General features: G+C 52.8%; 1 protein-coding gene across 1 annotated transcript in view; it reads right to left on the bottom strand.

Moving 5' to 3' along the window:
- Positions 1–18,974, bottom strand: part of pdgfrb (platelet-derived growth factor receptor, beta polypeptide) — a 131,290-nt gene that overhangs the window by 64,657 nt on the left and 47,659 nt on the right. The window contains exons 6-11 of the mRNA XM_070877987.1: positions 16,338–16,497; positions 10,894–11,083; positions 9,097–9,212; positions 6,172–6,295; positions 4,042–4,250; positions 483–577 (exon numbers count right to left, since the gene is read on the bottom strand). Coding sequence (XP_070734088.1) covers positions 483–577; positions 4,042–4,250; positions 6,172–6,295; positions 9,097–9,212; positions 10,894–11,083; positions 16,338–16,497 — 894 coding nt within the window. The remainder of the gene's footprint in view (positions 1–482; positions 578–4,041; positions 4,251–6,171; positions 6,296–9,096; positions 9,213–10,893; positions 11,084–16,337; positions 16,498–18,974) is intronic.

The following is an 18,974-nucleotide window of genomic DNA, read 5'->3' on the forward strand; positions in this document are numbered from 1 at the left end:
AGAGTCAATGGAATGTTGGAAAATGACTGTCAATGCATCCGCTATTTCCAAGGCCACCTCCTTAAGTACTCTGGGATGCAGTCCATCAGGCCCTGGGGATTTATCGGCCTTCAATCTCATCAATTTCCCCAACACAATTTCCCGACTAATAAAGATTTCCCTCAGTTCCTCCTTCTTACTAGACCCTCCGACCCCTTTTATATCCGGAAGGTTGTTTGTGTCCTCCTTAGTGAACCAAAGTACTTGTTCAATTGGTCTGCCATTTCTTTGTTCCCCGTTATGACTTCCCCTGATTCTGACTGCAGGGGACCTACGTTTGTCTTTACTAACCTTTTTCTCTTTACATATCTATAGAAGCTTTTGCAGTCCATTTTAATGTTCCCTGCAAGCTTCCGAAGAATTGCTCAGTGGGCTGAGGATGATGGGACCGGGTCTGAATAAGATTGCTCAGGCTCATTCTTTTCCGATATTCAATCTCTTACCTTCTGCCAAACCACAACCAGGACAACCAGGGAGATGATAATGATGACCAACAAGACCAGGATGGTGACCACGGTGACCAACTGAGAGCGCAGGCCTGGAGGAGGAACATCGGAAACATTGAACGGCTTCACTCCTGTTTGTTCAGTTTGTTAAATATCCTAATAACCAACAGCAGCCCCGCGCCAATTGGGCAAGAGGAGGATCGGGGCATGCATTTTACAGAAACAACTTGCATTTCACAACTTCACAACCTCAGGACCGTCCCAAAGTGTTTAACGCCCAACTTTTGAAGTGTTGTAACGTGGGAACAAGGGCAGCCAACTTCCCACAAACAGCAATGAGATAATGATCATCATGCTATTGGTGTGGGAAGGTCGGGGCGGATGAGCGGCGAGTGTTTGCGGTGAGATGCGGTGAATGTTTATGGTGGAGGAGCGGCGAGAGATCGTGCCGGAGGTGCGGTGAATGAGGGTACGGGGCCCAGAAGAGTCGAGGGCCCAGGAGAGGTGTGAGTTCGGGGCCCAGAAGAGGCGAGGGCCCCAGGGGCAGCATGGGCCCAGCCCACACTACGATATGTGCACACACTAGGTCCGTGCAGCAGAGCTGGTCTCCAGTCGTCCTGGTTAACCCTTGCCACTGGACCAAGACCGAGCTCTGTCAAGCCCGTGTGGTGGCTGGTGTGCAACGGTCACCCCACGTTAAAAAAATCCACGCACAGGCATCTTCCACCCTTCAGGATGTAGTTCAGGATCTGGAATATTAGCTCCTTCATTGAAACACCTGTGAACTCTCGTGGAAGCAAGTCATCCTCGTTCGAGGGACCGCCTGTGATGATAATTGGTTGTGGGATGAATATTGGCCCAGGGCACCAGAATTCCCCTGCGCTTCTTCCAACAGTGGCCGTGGGGTCATTTACATCCACCCAAGAGCAGACAGGATCTCGGTATTAATGTCGCTTCCGAAAGAAGGCACCTTCGGCAGTGCAGCACTCCCTCACTACTGCCTTGGGTGTGCCAGTCTGGATTTTTGTGCTCAAGTCTCTGGAGTGGGACTTTTTCTTTTATTTGTTCCGGGATAGGGACGTCGCTGGCAAGGCCGGCATTTATTGCCCATCCCTAATTGCCCCTTGAGAAGGTGGTGGTGAGCCGCCTTCTTGAACTGCTGCAGTCCGTGTGGTGAAGGTGCTCCCACAGTGCTGTTAAGGAGGGAGTTCCAGGATTGTGACCCAGCGACGATGAAGGAACGGCCGATATATTTCCAAGTTGGGATGGTGTGTGATTGTGAAGGGAACGTGGAGGTGATTATATAGGGCCCTGGTGAGACCACACCTGGAGTACTGTGTACAGTTTTGGTCTCCTTACCTAAGGAAGGATATACTTGCCACAGAGGGAGTGCAACGAAGGTTCACCAGACTGATTCTTGGGATGGGGGGAATTGTCCTATGAGGAGAGATTGAGTAGACTACGCCTATATTCTCTAGCGTTTAGAAGAATGAGAAGTGATCTCATTGAAACATAAAAAATTCTGACAGGGCTTGACAGGGTAGATGCTGAGAGGATGTTTCCCCCGGGCTGGGGAGTCTAGAACCAGGGGTCACAGTCTCAGGATAAGGGGTCAGCTATTTAGGACTGAAATGAGAAGGAATTTCTTCACTCAGAGGGTGGTGAATCTCTGGAATTCTCTGCCCCAGAGGGCTGTGGAGGCTCAGTCGTTGAGTATATTCAAGGCAGAGGTCGATAGATCTTTGGATATTAAGGGAATCAAGGGATATGGGGATCGGGCGGGAAAGTGGAGTTGAGGTCGAAGATCAGCCATGATCTCATTGAATGGCGGAGCAGGATTGAGGGGCCGAATGGCCGTCTCCTACTCCTAATTCTTATGATGCTGTTCCCATGCGCCTGCTGCCCTTGTCCTTCTAAGTGATCGAGGTCACGGGTTTGGTGAAGAAGCCTTGAACCCACGACCTTCTGACTCAGAGGTCAGAGTGCTGCCCTCGTGGTTCTCCCGGTGAGGAGTCTCAGTCACAGTGATCCGGTGTCGAAAACGGGACGGTGCAGTCTGAGACCCCATGGGCATGGGGCACTACACTGCCCCACCAACACCGCCCGAGACAAAATAACAGCTGAGGTCTCAGAATGGAAAGATTGATTGGATGATCGAGTCCAGCGCTGGTCGAAATAACGGAGGTCTATCGTGACTTGTGCAGCATATTTATCATTTATACCCTGTCTCAGCGCTATGGGAACACAACACACTTCGAATGTGTGGGTGGGGTTAGGCGAGGGAACGGGGAACGGTGTCACTCTGTCCGGGGCTACAATCCCAACTCACGCCTCGCACAACTGGCCATTCTCAGGAACACTGCCCCAGGATGCGCTGGGTTATTGAATCCCCACGTCCTCATAATTGAACCCATTTAGCCCGGGTATCATCCAGGTGAATCTGTGCTGCTCCCACTCCGAGACCGATATATCCTCCCCGAGGGGAGGGGCCCAGAACTGGACACAGTGCTCCGGGGAGGGTCTGTTCAACCCTTTGTATTCCAGACCCCGGATCTGACCCTCCTCCTCCTTCGCCCACTTCCCCTCTCCCTGACTCCCGCGGCCACACACCTCTCCCCGGCCCCTCCCCCTCCCTCCATCTCCCCGAACCCACCCTCTCTCTCCATCTTCCCCCCCCCACCAGCCCCACCACTCCCCCGCCCCTCCTCCACCCCCTCCCCCTCTCCCTGTCTCCCCCGGCCCCTCCCCATCTCCACCGGCCCCTCCCCCTCTCCATGTCTCCCCAGGCCCCTCCCCCTCCCCCTGTCTCCCCCGGCCCCTCCCCCTCTACATGTCTCCACAGGCCCCTCCCCCTCTCCCTGTCTCCCCCGGCCCCTCCCCATCTCCACTGGCCCCTCCCCCTCTCCCTGTCTCCCCCGGCCCCTCCCCATCTCCACCGGCCCCTCCCCCTCTCCCTGTCTCCCCCGTCGCCTCCCCATCTCCACCGGCCCCTCCCCCTCTCCCTGTCTCCCCCGTCGCCTCCCCATCTCCACCGGCCCCTCCCCCTCTCCCTGTCTCCCCCGGCCCCTCCCTCTCTCTCCATCTCCCCAGGCCCCTCCCCCTCTCCCTGTCTCCCCCGGCCCCTCCCCCTCTTTCCGTCTCTCCTCCCCCACCCCCCGCCACCCTCTCCCCCCCTCTCCCGCCCCTCCTCCGCCCCCTCCCGCTCGCTCTGTCTCCCTAGCCCTGCCCCCTCTCCTCTGGCCCTCTCCCTCCGCCACCCTCCTGCTCTCTCCCCCTCTTTGTCTTTCCCGGCTCCTCCTCCTCCTCTCTCCGCCTCCCCGCGCCACCCTCCCCTCCCCCGCCCCTCTCCCTCTCCCACCCCGTCCACGCCCCCTCCCCCCTCTCCGTCTTCCGACCCTCCCCGCCCCCTCTCTCCCCCTCCCCCACCCCTCCCCCTCCCCGCCCCAAAACCTTCCCCACTGCTCCCTTGCCCCCATCCCCTCCCCTCACCTCACTCTCCCCCTCTCCCCCTCCCCCGACCCCACCCCCCTTCCCCTCCCCTCCCCGACCCACTCACCATTGGAGACGAGCTTGACCTCGCGGCTCACGTTTCCGAAGCCGTTCGTGGCGGAGCAGCGCACTGCGGCAATGTGGTCGGCGCGATCCTGTATGAGGGTGCTCTCCATGCGGAAGATCCGGTTATTCTGCAGTTCGATGAAGCGCCGCTCCACACGGATCGTGCTGGAGTTGATTTTCAGGGGGGTCCACTTCCCCTGCTTGCTGCACCTGCAATCATTCACCATATCCCGTGAGCCGCAGACCCTGGAATATTCCCCTTGGGTTGGTCACCACGTTGCCTGGCATTTTCACAACAGGCTCTCCCGGGGGTCAAAAGAAAGACTTGGATTTATATAGCGCCTTCCACCACCACCGGATGTCTCCAAGCGCTTTACAGCCAATGAAGTACTTTTGGAGTGCAGTTGTAATGTGGGAAACGCGGCAGACAATTTGAGCACAGCAAGCTCCCACACACAGCAATGTGATAATGACCAGGTCATCGTTTTTTTTGTTATATTAATTGAGGGATAAATATTGACCAGGACACCAGGGATAACCCCCCTGCTCTTCTTCAAAATAGTGCCATGGGATTTTTTACATCCACCTGAGAAAGGAGGCGGGGCCTCGGTTTAATATCTCATCCAAAAGACGGCACCTCTGACAGTGCTGTGCTCCCTCAGTACCGCCCCTCCGATAGTGCGACGCTCCCTCAGCACTGACCCTCCGACACTGCGTCACTCCCTCAGTACTGCCCCTCCGACACTGCGTCACTCCCTCAGTACTGCCCCTCCGACAGTGGGGCACTCCCTCAGTACTGCCCCTCCAACAGTGTGGCGCTCCCTCAGTACTGCCACTCCGACAGTGCAGCACTCCCTCAGTACTGCCCCTCCAACAGTGCGGCGCTCCCTCAGTACTGCCACTCTGACAGTGCGGCGCTCCCTCAATACTGCCCCTCCGACAGTGCGGCACTCCCTCAGTACTGCCCCTCCGACAGTGCAGCGCTCCCTCAGTACTGCCCCTCCGACAGTGCAGCGCTCCCTCAGTAATGCCCCTCCGACAGTGCAGCACACCCTCAGCACTGCCCCTCCGACAGTGCAGCGCTCCCTCAGCACTGCCCCTCCGACAGTGCGGCACTCCCTCAGCACTGCACTGGAGTGTCAGCCTGGACTTCTGTGCTCAGGTTCCTGGAGTGGGTCTTGAACCCACAACCTTCTGACTCAGAGGCGAGAATGCTGCCCACTGATCTGGCAGCGCAGCAAAGGAGATTAAATTGAAACAGGAACTGCCGTCCTTTAATGTGCCAGCATCCAGCACACCCTCCAACAGCTCGAATCAGAAGGTGAAACACTGGAACAGGAGGAGGCCATTCAGCCCCTCGAGCCTGTTCTGCCACTCAATATGATCAAGGCTGAACTGTAGCTTAACTTCCTTTGTCCACTTGGGTTCCATATCCTTTAATACCCTAACAGAAATCTATCAATGTCAGTTTTGAATTGTTCAATTGACCTCCGACCTCAACAGCTTTTCGGGGGAGAGAGTTCCAGATTCCCAGCATCCTTTGTGTGAAGACGTGCTTCCTGACATCACCCTGAACGGCCGGGCTCTAATTTTAAAGCTGACACCCCCTTGTTCCAGACTCCCCCCCCCCTCCCCACCAGAGGAAACAGTTTCTGTCTCTCCTCCCTATCAACTCCTTTAATCATCTTAAACACCTTCATTAGATCACCCCCAATCTTCTAAACGGTCTTGTGTCACAGGACGGCAAGAGGAGAGGGAACGTTGCCCAACACTGGACTCTCGCGATGTCCAACAAAACATGCAATTGCAAATCTTTAACTTCATTCTCGGGATGTGGGCATCGCTGGCAAGGCCGGCATTTATTGCCCATCCCTAATTGCCCCTCGAGAAGGTGGTGGTGAGCCGCCTTCTTGAACCGCTGCAGTCCCGTGTGGTGAAGGTGCTCCCACAGTGCTGTTAGGGAGGGAGTTCCAGGATTGTGACCCAGCGATGATGAAGGAACGGCCGGATATACGTCCAGGTCAGGATGGTGTGTGACTCGGACAGGGTTTTCTCACTGCACCTGCTACCCTTGTCCTTGTGGGTGGATAGACAAATAACCGATATCTCAGGCACTTTTGAACTTTATTACCTCTTCAGGTCCTGGCAGGTGTACCAGACGACTTCTGGTAAAGGTGAGCCCTCAGTAACACAGGTCACAGTCTGCACACCGCTGGGCTGAAGGTGGTCACTCAGATCAAGGATCCGAGCCGGCACTGTACAGTGAAGTAAAGAGAAAAGGTAAAATAAACCGCGGACATCGAAACTCACTCGTTCTCTTCGACTCTGGCTACGTGTGGTGCTGGGCTGATTTGACCTTTTCCTCTGAGCTGAGCACAGTGTCAGGCATGGCTCAGTGGGCAGCACTCTCGCCTCTGAGTCAGAAAGTTGTGGGTTCAACTCCCACTCCAGCAACTTGAGCACATAAATCTAGGCTGACACACCAGTGTAATGCTGAGGGAGTGCCGCACAGTCGGAGGGGCAGTGCTGAGGGAGTGCCGCACTGTCGGAGGGGCAGTACTGAGGGAGTGCCGCACTGTCGGAGGGGCAGTACTGAGGGAGTGCTGCACAGTCGGAGGGGCAGTACTGAGGGAGCGCTGTACTCTTGGAGGGGCAGTACTGAGGGAGTGTTGCACTGTTGGAGGGGCAGTATTGAGAGAGCGCTGTACTTGCGGAGGGGCAGTACTGAGGGAGCGCTGCAATGTCAGAGGGGCAGTACTGAGGGAGCCAACAGGATTTGGTCAGGTGACACCAAGTGTTGTAATTTTATGGAGCCTTTGATTGTCGAATTGAAGGGTAGACTGAGGCGGGAGGAGTTCCACAGTTTGCAGAGAAGATTGAGGGAAGTGAGGCATCGCACATTAGAAAGTGGACTGAGGGAGGTGAGGAGTTCCATAGTTGCTGTTGCAATGTGGGAACTGCGACAGCCAATTTGCGCACGGCTAGCTCCCACACACAGCAATGTGATAAATGATCGGTTCCCTGTTTGGGCACTGCTTTAAGGAAACTGGATAAATACTTGAAGGGAAAGATTTGGCAGGCTGTGGGGAAAGAACGGGGGGAGTGGGGCTAATTGAATCGATCTTTCACAGAGCCGGCACAGGCACGATGGGCCGAATGGCCTCCTTCTGTGCGGTATGATTCTATATCTCTTTGATAATCCGTTTAGTGATGTTGATTGAGGGATAAATATTGGCCCCAGACACCAGGGCTAACTTCCCTGCTCTTTAGTATCGTGGGATCTTATACATAAGAACATAAGAAGATAAGAAGATAAGAAATAGGAGCAGGAGTAGTCCATACGGCCCCTCGAGCCTGCTCCGCCATTCAATACGATCATGGCTGATCTGATCATGGACTCAGCTCCACTTCCCTGCCCGTTCCCCATAACTCTTTACTCCCTTATCGCTCAAAAATCTGTCTATCTCCGCCTTAAATATATTCAATGACACAGCCTCCACAGCTCTCTGGGGCAGAGAATTCCACAGATTTACAACCCCCTGAGAGAAGAAATTTCTCATCTCAGTTTTAAATGGGTGGCCCCTTGTTTTGAGACTATGTCCCCTAGTTTTAGTTTCCCCTATGAGTGGAAATATCCTCTCCTTATCCACCTTGTCGAGCCCCCTCATTATCTCATACGTTTCAATAAGATAGAAATAGAAACATAGAAATTTACAGCGCAGAAGGAGGCCATTCCGGCCCATCCTGTCCGCTCCGGCCGACAAAGAGCCGCACGGCCCTCGGTCAGCAGCCCCGGAGGTTACATATAAACCTGTGAACAATAAACAATGACGGAAAGGCAAAGAGCACCCAGCCCAACCAGTCCGCCCCACACAACTGCGACACCCCTTATACTGAAACATTATACACTCCACCCCAACCGGAGCCACGTGATCTCCTGGGAGAGGCAAAAATCAGATTTAAAAACCCAGGCCAGTTTAGGGAGAAAAAATCTGGGAAAATTCCTCTCCGACCCATCCAGGCGATCGACACTAGTCCAGGAGATCACCCTGGCCGTATTCTATTCCCTGCAGTACTTACCATTATATCTGCTCTGTCCAACGAAAGGTCATCCAGTCTAATCCCAATTACCAGTTCTAGGTCTGTAACCCTGCAGGTTACTGCACTTTAAGTGCCCATCCAACCATCTCTTAAAGTGGTGAGGGTTTCTGCATCCACCACTCTTCCAGGCAGCGAGTTCCAGATCCACAGAACCCTCTGCATAAAGAAGCCCCCCCCCCCCTCAAATCCCCTCTAAACCTTCCACCAACCACCTTAAAACTATGCCCCCTCATTATAGACCCCTCCACCAATGGAAATAGACCCTTACTATCCACTATGTCCAGGCCCCTCAATATTTTGTACACCTCGATGAGGTCTCCTCTCAACCTCCTCTGTTCCAATGAGAACAAACCCAGCCTATCCAATCTGTCCTCATAACTAAGATTCTCCATTCCAGGCAGCATCCTAGTAAATCTCCTCTGCACCCTCTCGGGTGCAATCATGTCCTTCCTATAATACGGCGACCAGAACTGCACGCAGTACTCCAGCTGTGGCCTAACCAAAGTATTATACAATTTAAGCATAACCTCTCTGCTCTTATATTCTATGCCTCGGCCAATAAAGGCAAGCATTCCGTATGCCTTCTTAACCACCTTATCCACCTGGCCTGCTACTTTCAGGGATCTGTGGACGAACACTCCAAGGTCCCTTTGTTCATCCACACTACCACCTAATGTGTACACCCTTTCCTTATTAGCCCTCCCGAAGTGCATCACCTCACACTTCCCTGAATTAAATTCCATTTGCCACTGCTCTGCCCACCTGACCAGTGGATCACCTATCATACTTCTGAACTCCAATGTGTATAGGCCCAACCTACTCAACCTTTCCTCATAAGTCCACCTGAGGCGGCCGATACACTTTTCACTGGGACACCATCACCCATCAGCTAGCGATTTGGCTCAGTAATGAAATGCTTCATCTTGAGGCGGGGCAAATTGTGTCAAATTCTCACCGTTTACCCTTAAAGTGAAGGTGAACTCCTCCTTGCTGTCATCATTCCAAACCTGAATGCTGTAGTTACCAAAGTCTTCCTCCTTCACACGGATGAGGTTGAGTACGCAATGATACCTGGTGAGGGTGCAAGGGAGTGACTGCAGTCAGTATATGATGCCGGGAGATGCATCCTGGGAAAGCACAGGATGAAGCGGATTACAGTATTACTTTTACGGAGTGACTGCGCAGAAGCCGCCCCTCTACATTAATCTGGGAATCGGAATCAGAGAACGGTTACAGCACAGAAGGAGGCCATTCGGCCCGTTGAGCCCGTGCCGGCTCTCTGCAAGAGCACTTCAGCTAGTCCCACTCCCTTTCCCCCTAGCCCGGCAAAGTTTTTTCCTTCAGGTACTGATCCAATTCCCTTTTGAAAGCCACGATTGAGTCTGCCTCCACTCAAAAGTTCTTAATAGCAATGTGTTGCTATGAATTCTTAAGCAAAGAACCCATGAAGCAAATACATTACCTTACCTAAAAATCTATCGATCTCAGTCATGAAGGTTTCAATTGAGCCCCTGCATCCACAGCCCTTTGGGGGAAGAGAGTTCCAGATCTCGTAGAATGATACAGCACAGAAGGAGGCCATTCGGCCCATCGTTGCCTGTGCCGGCTCTGTGACAGAGCGATTCAATCAGTCCCACTCCCCCCGCTCTTTCCCCACAGCCCTGCAATCCTTCTATTCCTTTCTCCCTCATGTGCTGATCTAGTTGCCCCTTAAATGCATCGATGCTATTCGCCTCGACCGTTCTAAGTTACCTGAGTTCCCGAATTCACAAATACAAAAGCAAAATACTGCGGATGCTGGAAATCTGAAATAAAGAAACAGAAAATGCTGGAAATATTCAGCTGTTCGGGCAGCGTCTGTGGGGAGAGAAACTGGGTTAGCATTTCGGGTCGATGACCCTTCGTCAGAACTGGGAAAGGTTAGAGATGTAACAGATTAACAAGTGCGGGGACAGGGAAATGGGGGAGGGGAGGAAAGAACAGAAGGGAAGGTCTGTGACAGGGTGGAAGGCAGGAGAGATTAGAGAGACAAAAGGAGATGATGGTGCGAGGCAAAAGGATAATGGGACAAGTTGAGGAACAAAAGATGAGTCTAGATAGGGTGTAAATGGAGATGGCAGAATTATCATCAGCTGTGGTGGGAAAAATATAGGGGCGGACGTTAGGGTCTGAAATCTGTTGGTTTCCATATTTACGAAAGGATATACTTGCTTTGAAGGCAGTTCAGAGAAGGTTCACTCGGTTGATTCTGGAGATGAGGGGGTTGACTTATGAGGAAAGGTTGAGTAGGTTGGACCTCTACTCATTGGAATTCAGAAGAATGAGAGGTGATCTTATCGAAACGTATAAGATTATGAGGGGGCTTGACAAGGTGGATGCAGAGAGGATATTGCCAGCATTTTCTGTTTTAATTCCTGAATTTCCCTATTGGATTTATTGGTGACTATCTTATATTTATGGTCCCCTAGAATTGTGGTGACTGGATGGAATGAATCACAAGAACATAAGAAATAGGAGCAGGAGTAGGCCATTCGGCCCCTCGAGCCTGCTCCGCCATTTAATAAGATCATGGCTGATCCGATCATGGACTCAGCTCCACTTCCCTGCCCGCTCCCCATAACCCTTTACTCCCTTATCGCTCAAAAATCTGTCTATCTCCGCCTTAAATATATTCAATGACCCAGCCTCCACAGCTCTCTGGGGCAGAGAATTCCACGGATTCACCACCCTCAGAGAAGAAACAAACACATACCTGTTTTCTCCCAATGATTTGTTGCTAAACGTCACTTGATTGGTCCTTTCGTTGAACGCTACGTTGTCCTTCAGCCACCTGACAGTGGGGGCGGGGTATGCCGTTATATTCACCACAAACATTTTCACCTCTGACAGGTCGGCGTATTCCGTGGGATTCAGATCAGTCTTGAGCTCCACAAATCCATTGGCTGTAAAGACATCACACAGAATCATAGAATGATACAGCACACAAGGGGTTTTGGCCTTTATTGCAAAGGGGATGGAGTATAAAAACAGGGAAATCTTACCACAGTTATACAGGGTATTGGTGAGGCCACACCTGGAATACTGCGTGCAGTTTTGGTTTCCATATTTACGAAAGGATATACTTGCTTTGGAGGCAGTTCAGAGAAGGTTCACTAGGTTGATTTCGGAGATGAGGGGTTTGACTTATGAGGAAAGGTTGAGTAGGTTGGGCCTCTACTCATTAGAATTCAGAAGAATGAGAGGTGATCTTATCAAAACGTGTAAGCTTATGAGGGGGTTTGACAAGGTGGATGCAGAGAGGATGTTTCCACTGATAGGGGAGACTAGAACTAGAGGGCATAGAATAAGGGGCCGCCCATTTAAAACTGAGATGAGGAGGAATTTCTTCTCTCAGAGGGTTGTAAATCTGTGGAATTTGCTGCCTCAGAGAGCTGTGGAAGCTGGGACATTGAATAAATTTAAGACAATAAGGGGATAAGGGGTTATGGGGAGCGGGCAGGGAAGTGGAGCTGAGTCCATGATCGGATCAGCCATGATCGTATTAAAAGGTGGAGCAGGCTCGAGGGGCCGTATGGCCGACTCCTGCTCCTATTTCTTATGTTCTTATCTTATGTTCTTATGTCAGATGAAGAAAGATTGTGCAGGTTGGGCCTATACTCACTGGAGTTTAGAAGAATGAGAAGTGATAATATAAGAACATAAGAAATAAGAGCAGGAGAAGGCCATTCAGCCCCTCGAGCCTGCTCCGCCATTTAATACGATCATGGCTGATACGATCATGGACTCAGCTCCACTTCCCCGCCCGCTCCCCACAACCCCTTAATCACTTATCAGTTAAGAAACTGTATCTCTATCTTAAATTATTCAATGTGATCTTATTGAAATGCATAAGATTCTGAGGGGGCAGGACAGGGTAGATGCAGAGAGGGTGTTTCCCCTCGTGGGGGAATCTAGAACTAGGGGGCATAGTTTCAGAATAAGGGGCCGCCCATTTAAAATTGAGATGAGGATGAATTTCTTCTCTCAGAGGGTTGTAAATCTGTGGAATTCTCTGCCCCAGAGAGCTGTGGAGGCTGGGTCATTGAATATATTTAAGGTGGAGATAGACAGATTTTTGAGCGATAAGCGAGTCAAGGGATATGGGGAGTGGGCAGGGAAGTGGAGCTGAGTCCATGATCAGATCAGCCATGATATTAAATGGCGGAGCAGGCTTGAGGGGCCAGAAGGCCTACTCCTGCTCCGATTTCTTGTGTTCTTATGAGCCCATTCGGCCCATCGTGCCTGTTCCGGCTCTTTGAATGAGCGATCCAGTTAGTCCCACTCCCCCATGCTCTCGCCCCACAGCCCTGCTAATTTTCTCTTGAAAGTTACTATTGAATCTGCTCCCACCGCCCTTTCATGGAGCGCGTTCCAGACCACAACAGCTCGCTGCGTAAAAACAGTCTCCTCGTCTCCCCCTCTGGCTCTTTTGCCAGTTATCTGTGTCCCCTGGTTACCGACCCTTTTGCCAGTGGAAACTGTTTCTCTCTATCTACTCTCATCAAAACATTTCCTCATTTTGAACAGCTCTATCAAATCTCCCCTTAACCTTCTCTGTTCCAAGCAGAACAAACCCATGTTCTCCAGCCTCTCCACATCACTGAAGTAAATGTGGCTTCAATGTGATTTTGACCCAAATGGACCATTGAGGTTAAGATCTGGTTTTGGCGAGGGTCACAGTTCATTGGTGACCAACATGAAGGACCACACTGTGGAGGACATTGTCGGATCAGGAAATGGCCCCGTGGCCCCACTAGTCTAATTCGTCTTCAATGATCTAAACTCAACGAATCCAGCTTCTCACCCACTCCCCCAATTCCGACAGAAACACGGACCCTAGTTATATTATACCGTCCCATGCAGTGTGCTTGCCTGGTAATCTACACCATGACTTGTTTATCTTCTCAGAGAAGTCTGAGGTGATACATTTTGAGAGGAAGAATAAGGAGAGGCAATATAAGCTAAGTGGTACAATTTTAAAGGAGTGGGGGGGGGCGGGGGAGAGGCAGGAACAGAGAGACCTGGGATGTTTGTGCACAAATCCTTGAAGGTGGCGGGGCAGGTTAACAAAGCAGTTAATAAATCTTAGAAATAGAGGCTTAGAGTAGAAAAGGCAGCAAGTTACGTCAAACCTTTATAAAACACTGGTTCGGCCTCAACTGGAGTATTGTGTCCAATTCTGGGCACCGCACTTTAGGAAGGATGTGAAGGCCTTGGAGAGAGTGCAGAAGAGATTTACGAGAATGGTTCCAGGGTCGAGGGAATACAGTGTGGAGAGACTGGAGAAGCTGGGGTTGTTCTCTTTCGAGCAGAGAAGGCTAAGAGGAGATTTGATCGTGATGTTCAAAATCATGAAGGGTTTTGATAAGAGTTAATAAGCAGAAACTGTTCCCATTGGCGGAAGGGTCGGTAACCAGGGGGACACAGATTTAAGGTGATTGGCAAAAGAACCAGAGGGGGAGATGAGGAGACTGTTTTTACGCAGCGAGTTGTTGTGATCGGGAACACGCTGCCTGAAAGGGCCGTGAGAGCAGATTCAATAGTAACTTTCAAAAGGGGGATTGGATAAATAGTTGAAGGGGAAAAATTGCCGGGATATTGGGTAAGAGCGGGAGGAGTGGGACTGACTGATTGCACTTCGAATACAGCCGGCACAGACTGGATGGGCCGAATGGCCTCCTTCTGCATTGTACTATTCTAAGATTCTACATACTTTTGAAGTGTAGACACTGTTATAATGTGGGAGACACAGCAGCCAATGTGTGCACAGAAAGCTCTCACAAACAGCAATGAGATAAATGCGCACATAATCTGTTTTTTTAATGATGTTGGTTGAGGGATAAATATCGGCCCCAGGACATCCAATAGAACTCCCCTGCTCTTCTTTGAAATAGTGGCCATGGGATCTTTTACGTCCACCTGACAGGGCAAACGGGGTCTCGGTTTAACGCCTCATCCGAACGACAGCACCTCCGACAGTGCAGCGCTCCCTCAGTACTGCCCCTCCGACAGTGCAGCGCTCCCTCAGTACTGCCCCTCCGACAGTGCAGCGCTCCCTCAGTACTGCCCCTCCGACAGTGCAGCGCTCCCTCAGTACTGCCCCTCCGACAGTGCGGCGCTCCCTCAGTACTGCCCCTCCGACAGTGCAGCGCTCCCTCAGTACTGCCCCTCCCACAGTGCGGCGCTCCCTCAGTACTGCCCCCCGACAGTGAGGCGCTCCCTCAGTGCTGCCCCTCCGACAGTGCGGCGCTCCCTCAGTACTGCCCCTCCGACAGTGCGGCGCTCCCTCAGTACTGCCCCTCCAACAGTGCAGCACTCCCTCAGTACTGCCCCTCGGACAGTGAGGCGCTCCCTCAGTATTGTCCCTCCAACAGTGCGGCGCTCCCTCAGTATTGCCCCTCCAACAGTGCAGCACTCCCTCAGTACTGCCCCTCTGACAGTGAGGCGCTCCCTCAGTACTGCCCCTCCGACAGTGCGGCGCTCCCTCAGTACTGCCCCTCCGACAGTGCAGCACTCCCTCAGTACTGCCCCTCCGTACTGCCCCTCCGACAGTGTGGCGCTCCCTCAGTACTGCCCCTCCGACAGTGCGGCGCTCCCTCAGTACTGCCCCTCCGACAGTGCGGCGCTCCCTCAGTACTGCCCCTCCAACAGTGCGGCGCTCCCTCAGTACTGCCCCCCGACAGTGAGGCGCTCCCTCAGTACTGCCCCTCCGACAGTGCGGCACTCCCTCAGTACTGCCCCTCCAACAGTGCGGCGCTCCCTCAGTACTGCCCCCCGACAGTGAGGCACTCCCTCAGTACTGCCCCTCCGACAGTGCGGCGCTCCCTCAGTACTGCCCCTCCGACAGTGAGGCGCTCCCTCAGTACTGCCCCTCCGACAGTGCGGCGCTCCCTCAGTACTGCCCCTCCAACAGTGCGGCGCTCCCTCAGTACTGCCCCTCCAACAGTGCGGCGCTCCCTCAGTACTGCCCCCCGACAGTGAGGCGCTCCCTCAGTGCTGCCCCTCCGACAGTGCGGCGCTCCCTCAGTACTGCCCCTCCGACAGTGCGGCGCTCCCTCAGTACTGCCCCTCCAACAGTGCAGCACTCCCTCAGTACTGCCCCTCCGACAGTGAGGCGCTCCCTCAGTACTGTCCCTCCAACAGTGCGGCGCTCCCTCAGTATTGCCCCTCCAACAGTGCGGCGCTCCCTCAGTACTGCCCCTCCGACAGTGCAGCACTCCCTCAGTACTGCCCCTCCGTACTGCCCCTCCGACAGTGTGGCGCTCCCTCAGTACTGCCCCTCCGACAGTGCGGCGCTCCCTCAGTACTGCCCCTCCGACAGTGCGGCGCTCCCTCAGTACTGCCCCTCCAACAGTGCGGCGCTCCCTCAGTACTGCCCCCCGACAGTGAGGCACTCCCTCAGTACTGCCCCTCCGACAGTGCGGCGCTCCCTCAGTACTGCCCCTCCGACAGTGAGGCGCTCCCTCAGTACTGCCCCTCCGACAGTGAGGCGCTCCCTCAGTACTGCCCCTCCGACAGTGCGGCGCTCCCTCAGTACGGCCCCTCCGACAGTGCGGCGCTCCCTCAGTAATGCCCCTCCGACAGTGCGGCACTCCCTCAGTACTGCCCCTCCGACAGTGCGGCGCTCCCTCAGTACGGCCCCTCCGACAGTGCGGCGCTCCCTCAGTACTGCCCCTCCGACAGTGCGGCGCTCCCTCAGTACGGCCCCTCCGACAGTGCGGCGCTCCCTCAGTACTGCCCCTCCGACAGTGCGGCGCTCCCTCAGTACTGCCCCCCGACAGTGCGGCGCTCCCTCAGTACTGCCCCTCTGACAGTGCGGCGCTCCCTCAGTACTGCCCCTCTGACAGTGCGGCGCTCCCTCAGTACTGTACTGGGAGTGTCGGCCTGGGTAATGTGCTCAAGCCTCTGGAGTGGGACTTGAACCCACGACCTTCCGGTGCAGGCGAGCGAGAGCTACCCACTGAGCCACGGCTGAACATTGAGGTAAACAACAGGCCACCAATTTTGTGACATATCACACAATGCGACTGGGGCTATTGCGGCTTATAACCTGCTCTCGGATTTACAATCATTTCCCCCACCCCCGCCACCCCAACTCTGCTGGCTTGAAGGGACAACAGTGACCTCGGTCATGTTCATTCATAAAAGGATACTCACCGAGAACGGTAATTTGCAGCGATTTTTCTTCGAACTGGTTCTCGTAATAATATCCTTGGACAGAGCAATTGTACCATCCGGAATCTTCCAGCGTGACCCGTTCCAAATCCAGGGTTGAGTTAACGGAGTTCACCCCGTCAGTCACAGTTACACGAGCTCCCTGCACAGGCAAGAGGCAGATTTAGATCTGTTGCCGAGTAATGACACTGGGGACTTGGCTCAAGTGTCAAAAAACTAACAGGGAGAGGACAGTCAATGGGAACGTTTCCTGTTCAAACCACTTTGTCTGACTCCAGTGCAGTACTGGGGGAGTGCTTCACTGCCAGAGCTGCTGTCTTTTGGATGAGACGTTAAACCGAGGCCCCGTCTGCTCTCTAAGGTGGATGTAAAAGATCCCATGGCACTATTTCGAAGACGAGCACGGGAGTTATCCCCGGTGTCCTGGCTAATATACCTAACTCAGGGAGTGTTTGATGGGACAGTGTGGAGGGAGCTTTACTCTGTATCTAACCCTGTGCTGTACCTGCCCTGGGAGTGTTTGATGGGACAATGTAGGGGGAGCTTTACTGTGTATCTAACCCGTGCTGTACCTGCCCTGGGAGTGTTTGATGGGACAATGTAGGGGGAGCTTTACTCTGTATCTAACCCGTGCTGTACCTGCCCTGGGAGTGTTTGATGGGACAGTGTAGAGGGAGCTTTACTCTGTATCTAACCCTGTGCTGTACCTGCCCTGGGAGTGTTTGATGGGACAATGTAGGGGGAGCTTTACTGTGTATCTAACCCGTGCTGTACCTGCCCTGGGAGTATTTGATGGGACAGTGTAGAGGAAGTTTTACTCTGTATCTAACCCCGTGCTATACCTGCCCTGGGAGTGTTTGATGGGACAGTGTAGAGGGAGCTTTACTCTGTATCTAACCTGTGCTGTACCTGCCCTGGGAGTGTTTGATGGGACAATGTAGAGGGAGCTTTACTCTGTATCTAACCTCGTGCTGTACCTGCCCTGGGAGTGTTTGATGGGACAGTGTAGAGGGAGCTTTACTCTGTATCTAACCCGTGCTGTACCTGCACTGGGAGTGTTTGATGGGACAGTGTAGAGGGAGCTTTACTCTGTATCTAACCCCGTGCTGTACCTGCCCTGGGAGTGTTTGATGGGACAGTGTCGAGGGAACTTTACTCTGTACCTAACCCCGTGCTGTACCTGCCCTGGGAGAGTTTGATGGGACAGTGTCGAGGGAACTTTACTCTGTACCTAACCTGTGTGATGTTATCACGGATATCAGTGCAGGGAAACACTTCCATAGAATTACATAAAACTTTACAGCACACAAACAGGCCGTTCGGCCCAACCAGTCCATGCCGGCGTTTATGCTCCACTCGAGCCTCCTCCCGTCTTTCCTCATCTAAATCTATCAGCATAATCCTCTATTCCCTTCTCCCCCATATGCTTGTCCATCTCCCCTTAAATGCATCGATACTATTCGCCTCAACCAGAAAGTGTCTCCACTTGTGGGGAAGAGCAAAACTAGAGGCCATCAATATAAGGTAGTCACCAAGTAATCAAATAGAGAATTCGGAACATAAGAACATAAGAATTAGGAGCAGGAGTCGGCCATTCGGCCCCTCGAGCCTGCTCCGCCTTTCAATAAGATCACGGCTGATCTTCGACCTCAACTCCACTTTCCTGCCCGATCCCCATATCCCTCGATTCCCCGAGACTCCAAAAATCTATCTATCTCGGCTATGAATATACTCAATGACTGAGCCTCCACAGCCCTCTGGGGCAGAGAATTCCAAAGATTCACCACCCTCGGAGTGAAGAAGTTCCTCCTCATCTCAGTCCTAAATGGCCGACTCCTTATCCTGAGACTGTGACCCCTGGTTCTAGACTCCCCAGCCTGGGGGGAACATCCTCTCAGCATCTACCCTGTTAATCCCCCTCAGAATCTTACATGTCTCAATGCGATCACCTCTCATTCTTCTAAACTCCAGAGAGTATAGGTTTAGTCTACTCAATCTCCCTTGATAGGATAACTCTTTCATCCCAGGAATCAATCTAGTGAACCTTGGTTGCACTGCCTCCAAGGCAAGTATATCCTTTCTCAGACCAGGAGACCAAAACTGTGCCCAGTACTCCAGCTGTGATCTCACCAAGGCCCTGTACAGCTATAGCAAGACTTCCTTACTCCAATCCTCTTGCAGTGAAGGCCAACACACAGAAACGTCTTTACTCAGAGAGTGATGAGTGTGTGGAATTTGCTACCACAGGGAGAAGGGAATATAGGGTAATGCTGATAGAGTTAGATAAGGAAGGATGAAAGAAGGACTTGCATTTATATAGCGCCTTTCACGACCACCAGATATCTCAAAGCGCTTTACAGACAATGAAGTACTTTTGGCGTGTAGTCATTGTTGTAATGTGGGAAACGCGGCAGCCAATTTGCGCACAGCAAGCTCCCACACACAGCAATGTGATAATGACCAGATTATCTGTTTTTGTTATGTTGATTGAGGGATAAATATTGGCCCCAGGACACCGGGGATAAGTCCCCGGCTCTTTTTAGAAATAGTGTCCGCAGGATCTTTTACGTCCGCCTGAGAGAGAAGACGGGGCCTCGGTTTAACGTCTCATCCGAAAGA

Source organism: Pristiophorus japonicus, chromosome 4, assembly GCF_044704955.1.
Source record: "Pristiophorus japonicus isolate sPriJap1 chromosome 4, sPriJap1.hap1, whole genome shotgun sequence".
Taxonomy (NCBI): domain Eukaryota; kingdom Metazoa; phylum Chordata; class Chondrichthyes; family Pristiophoridae; genus Pristiophorus; species Pristiophorus japonicus.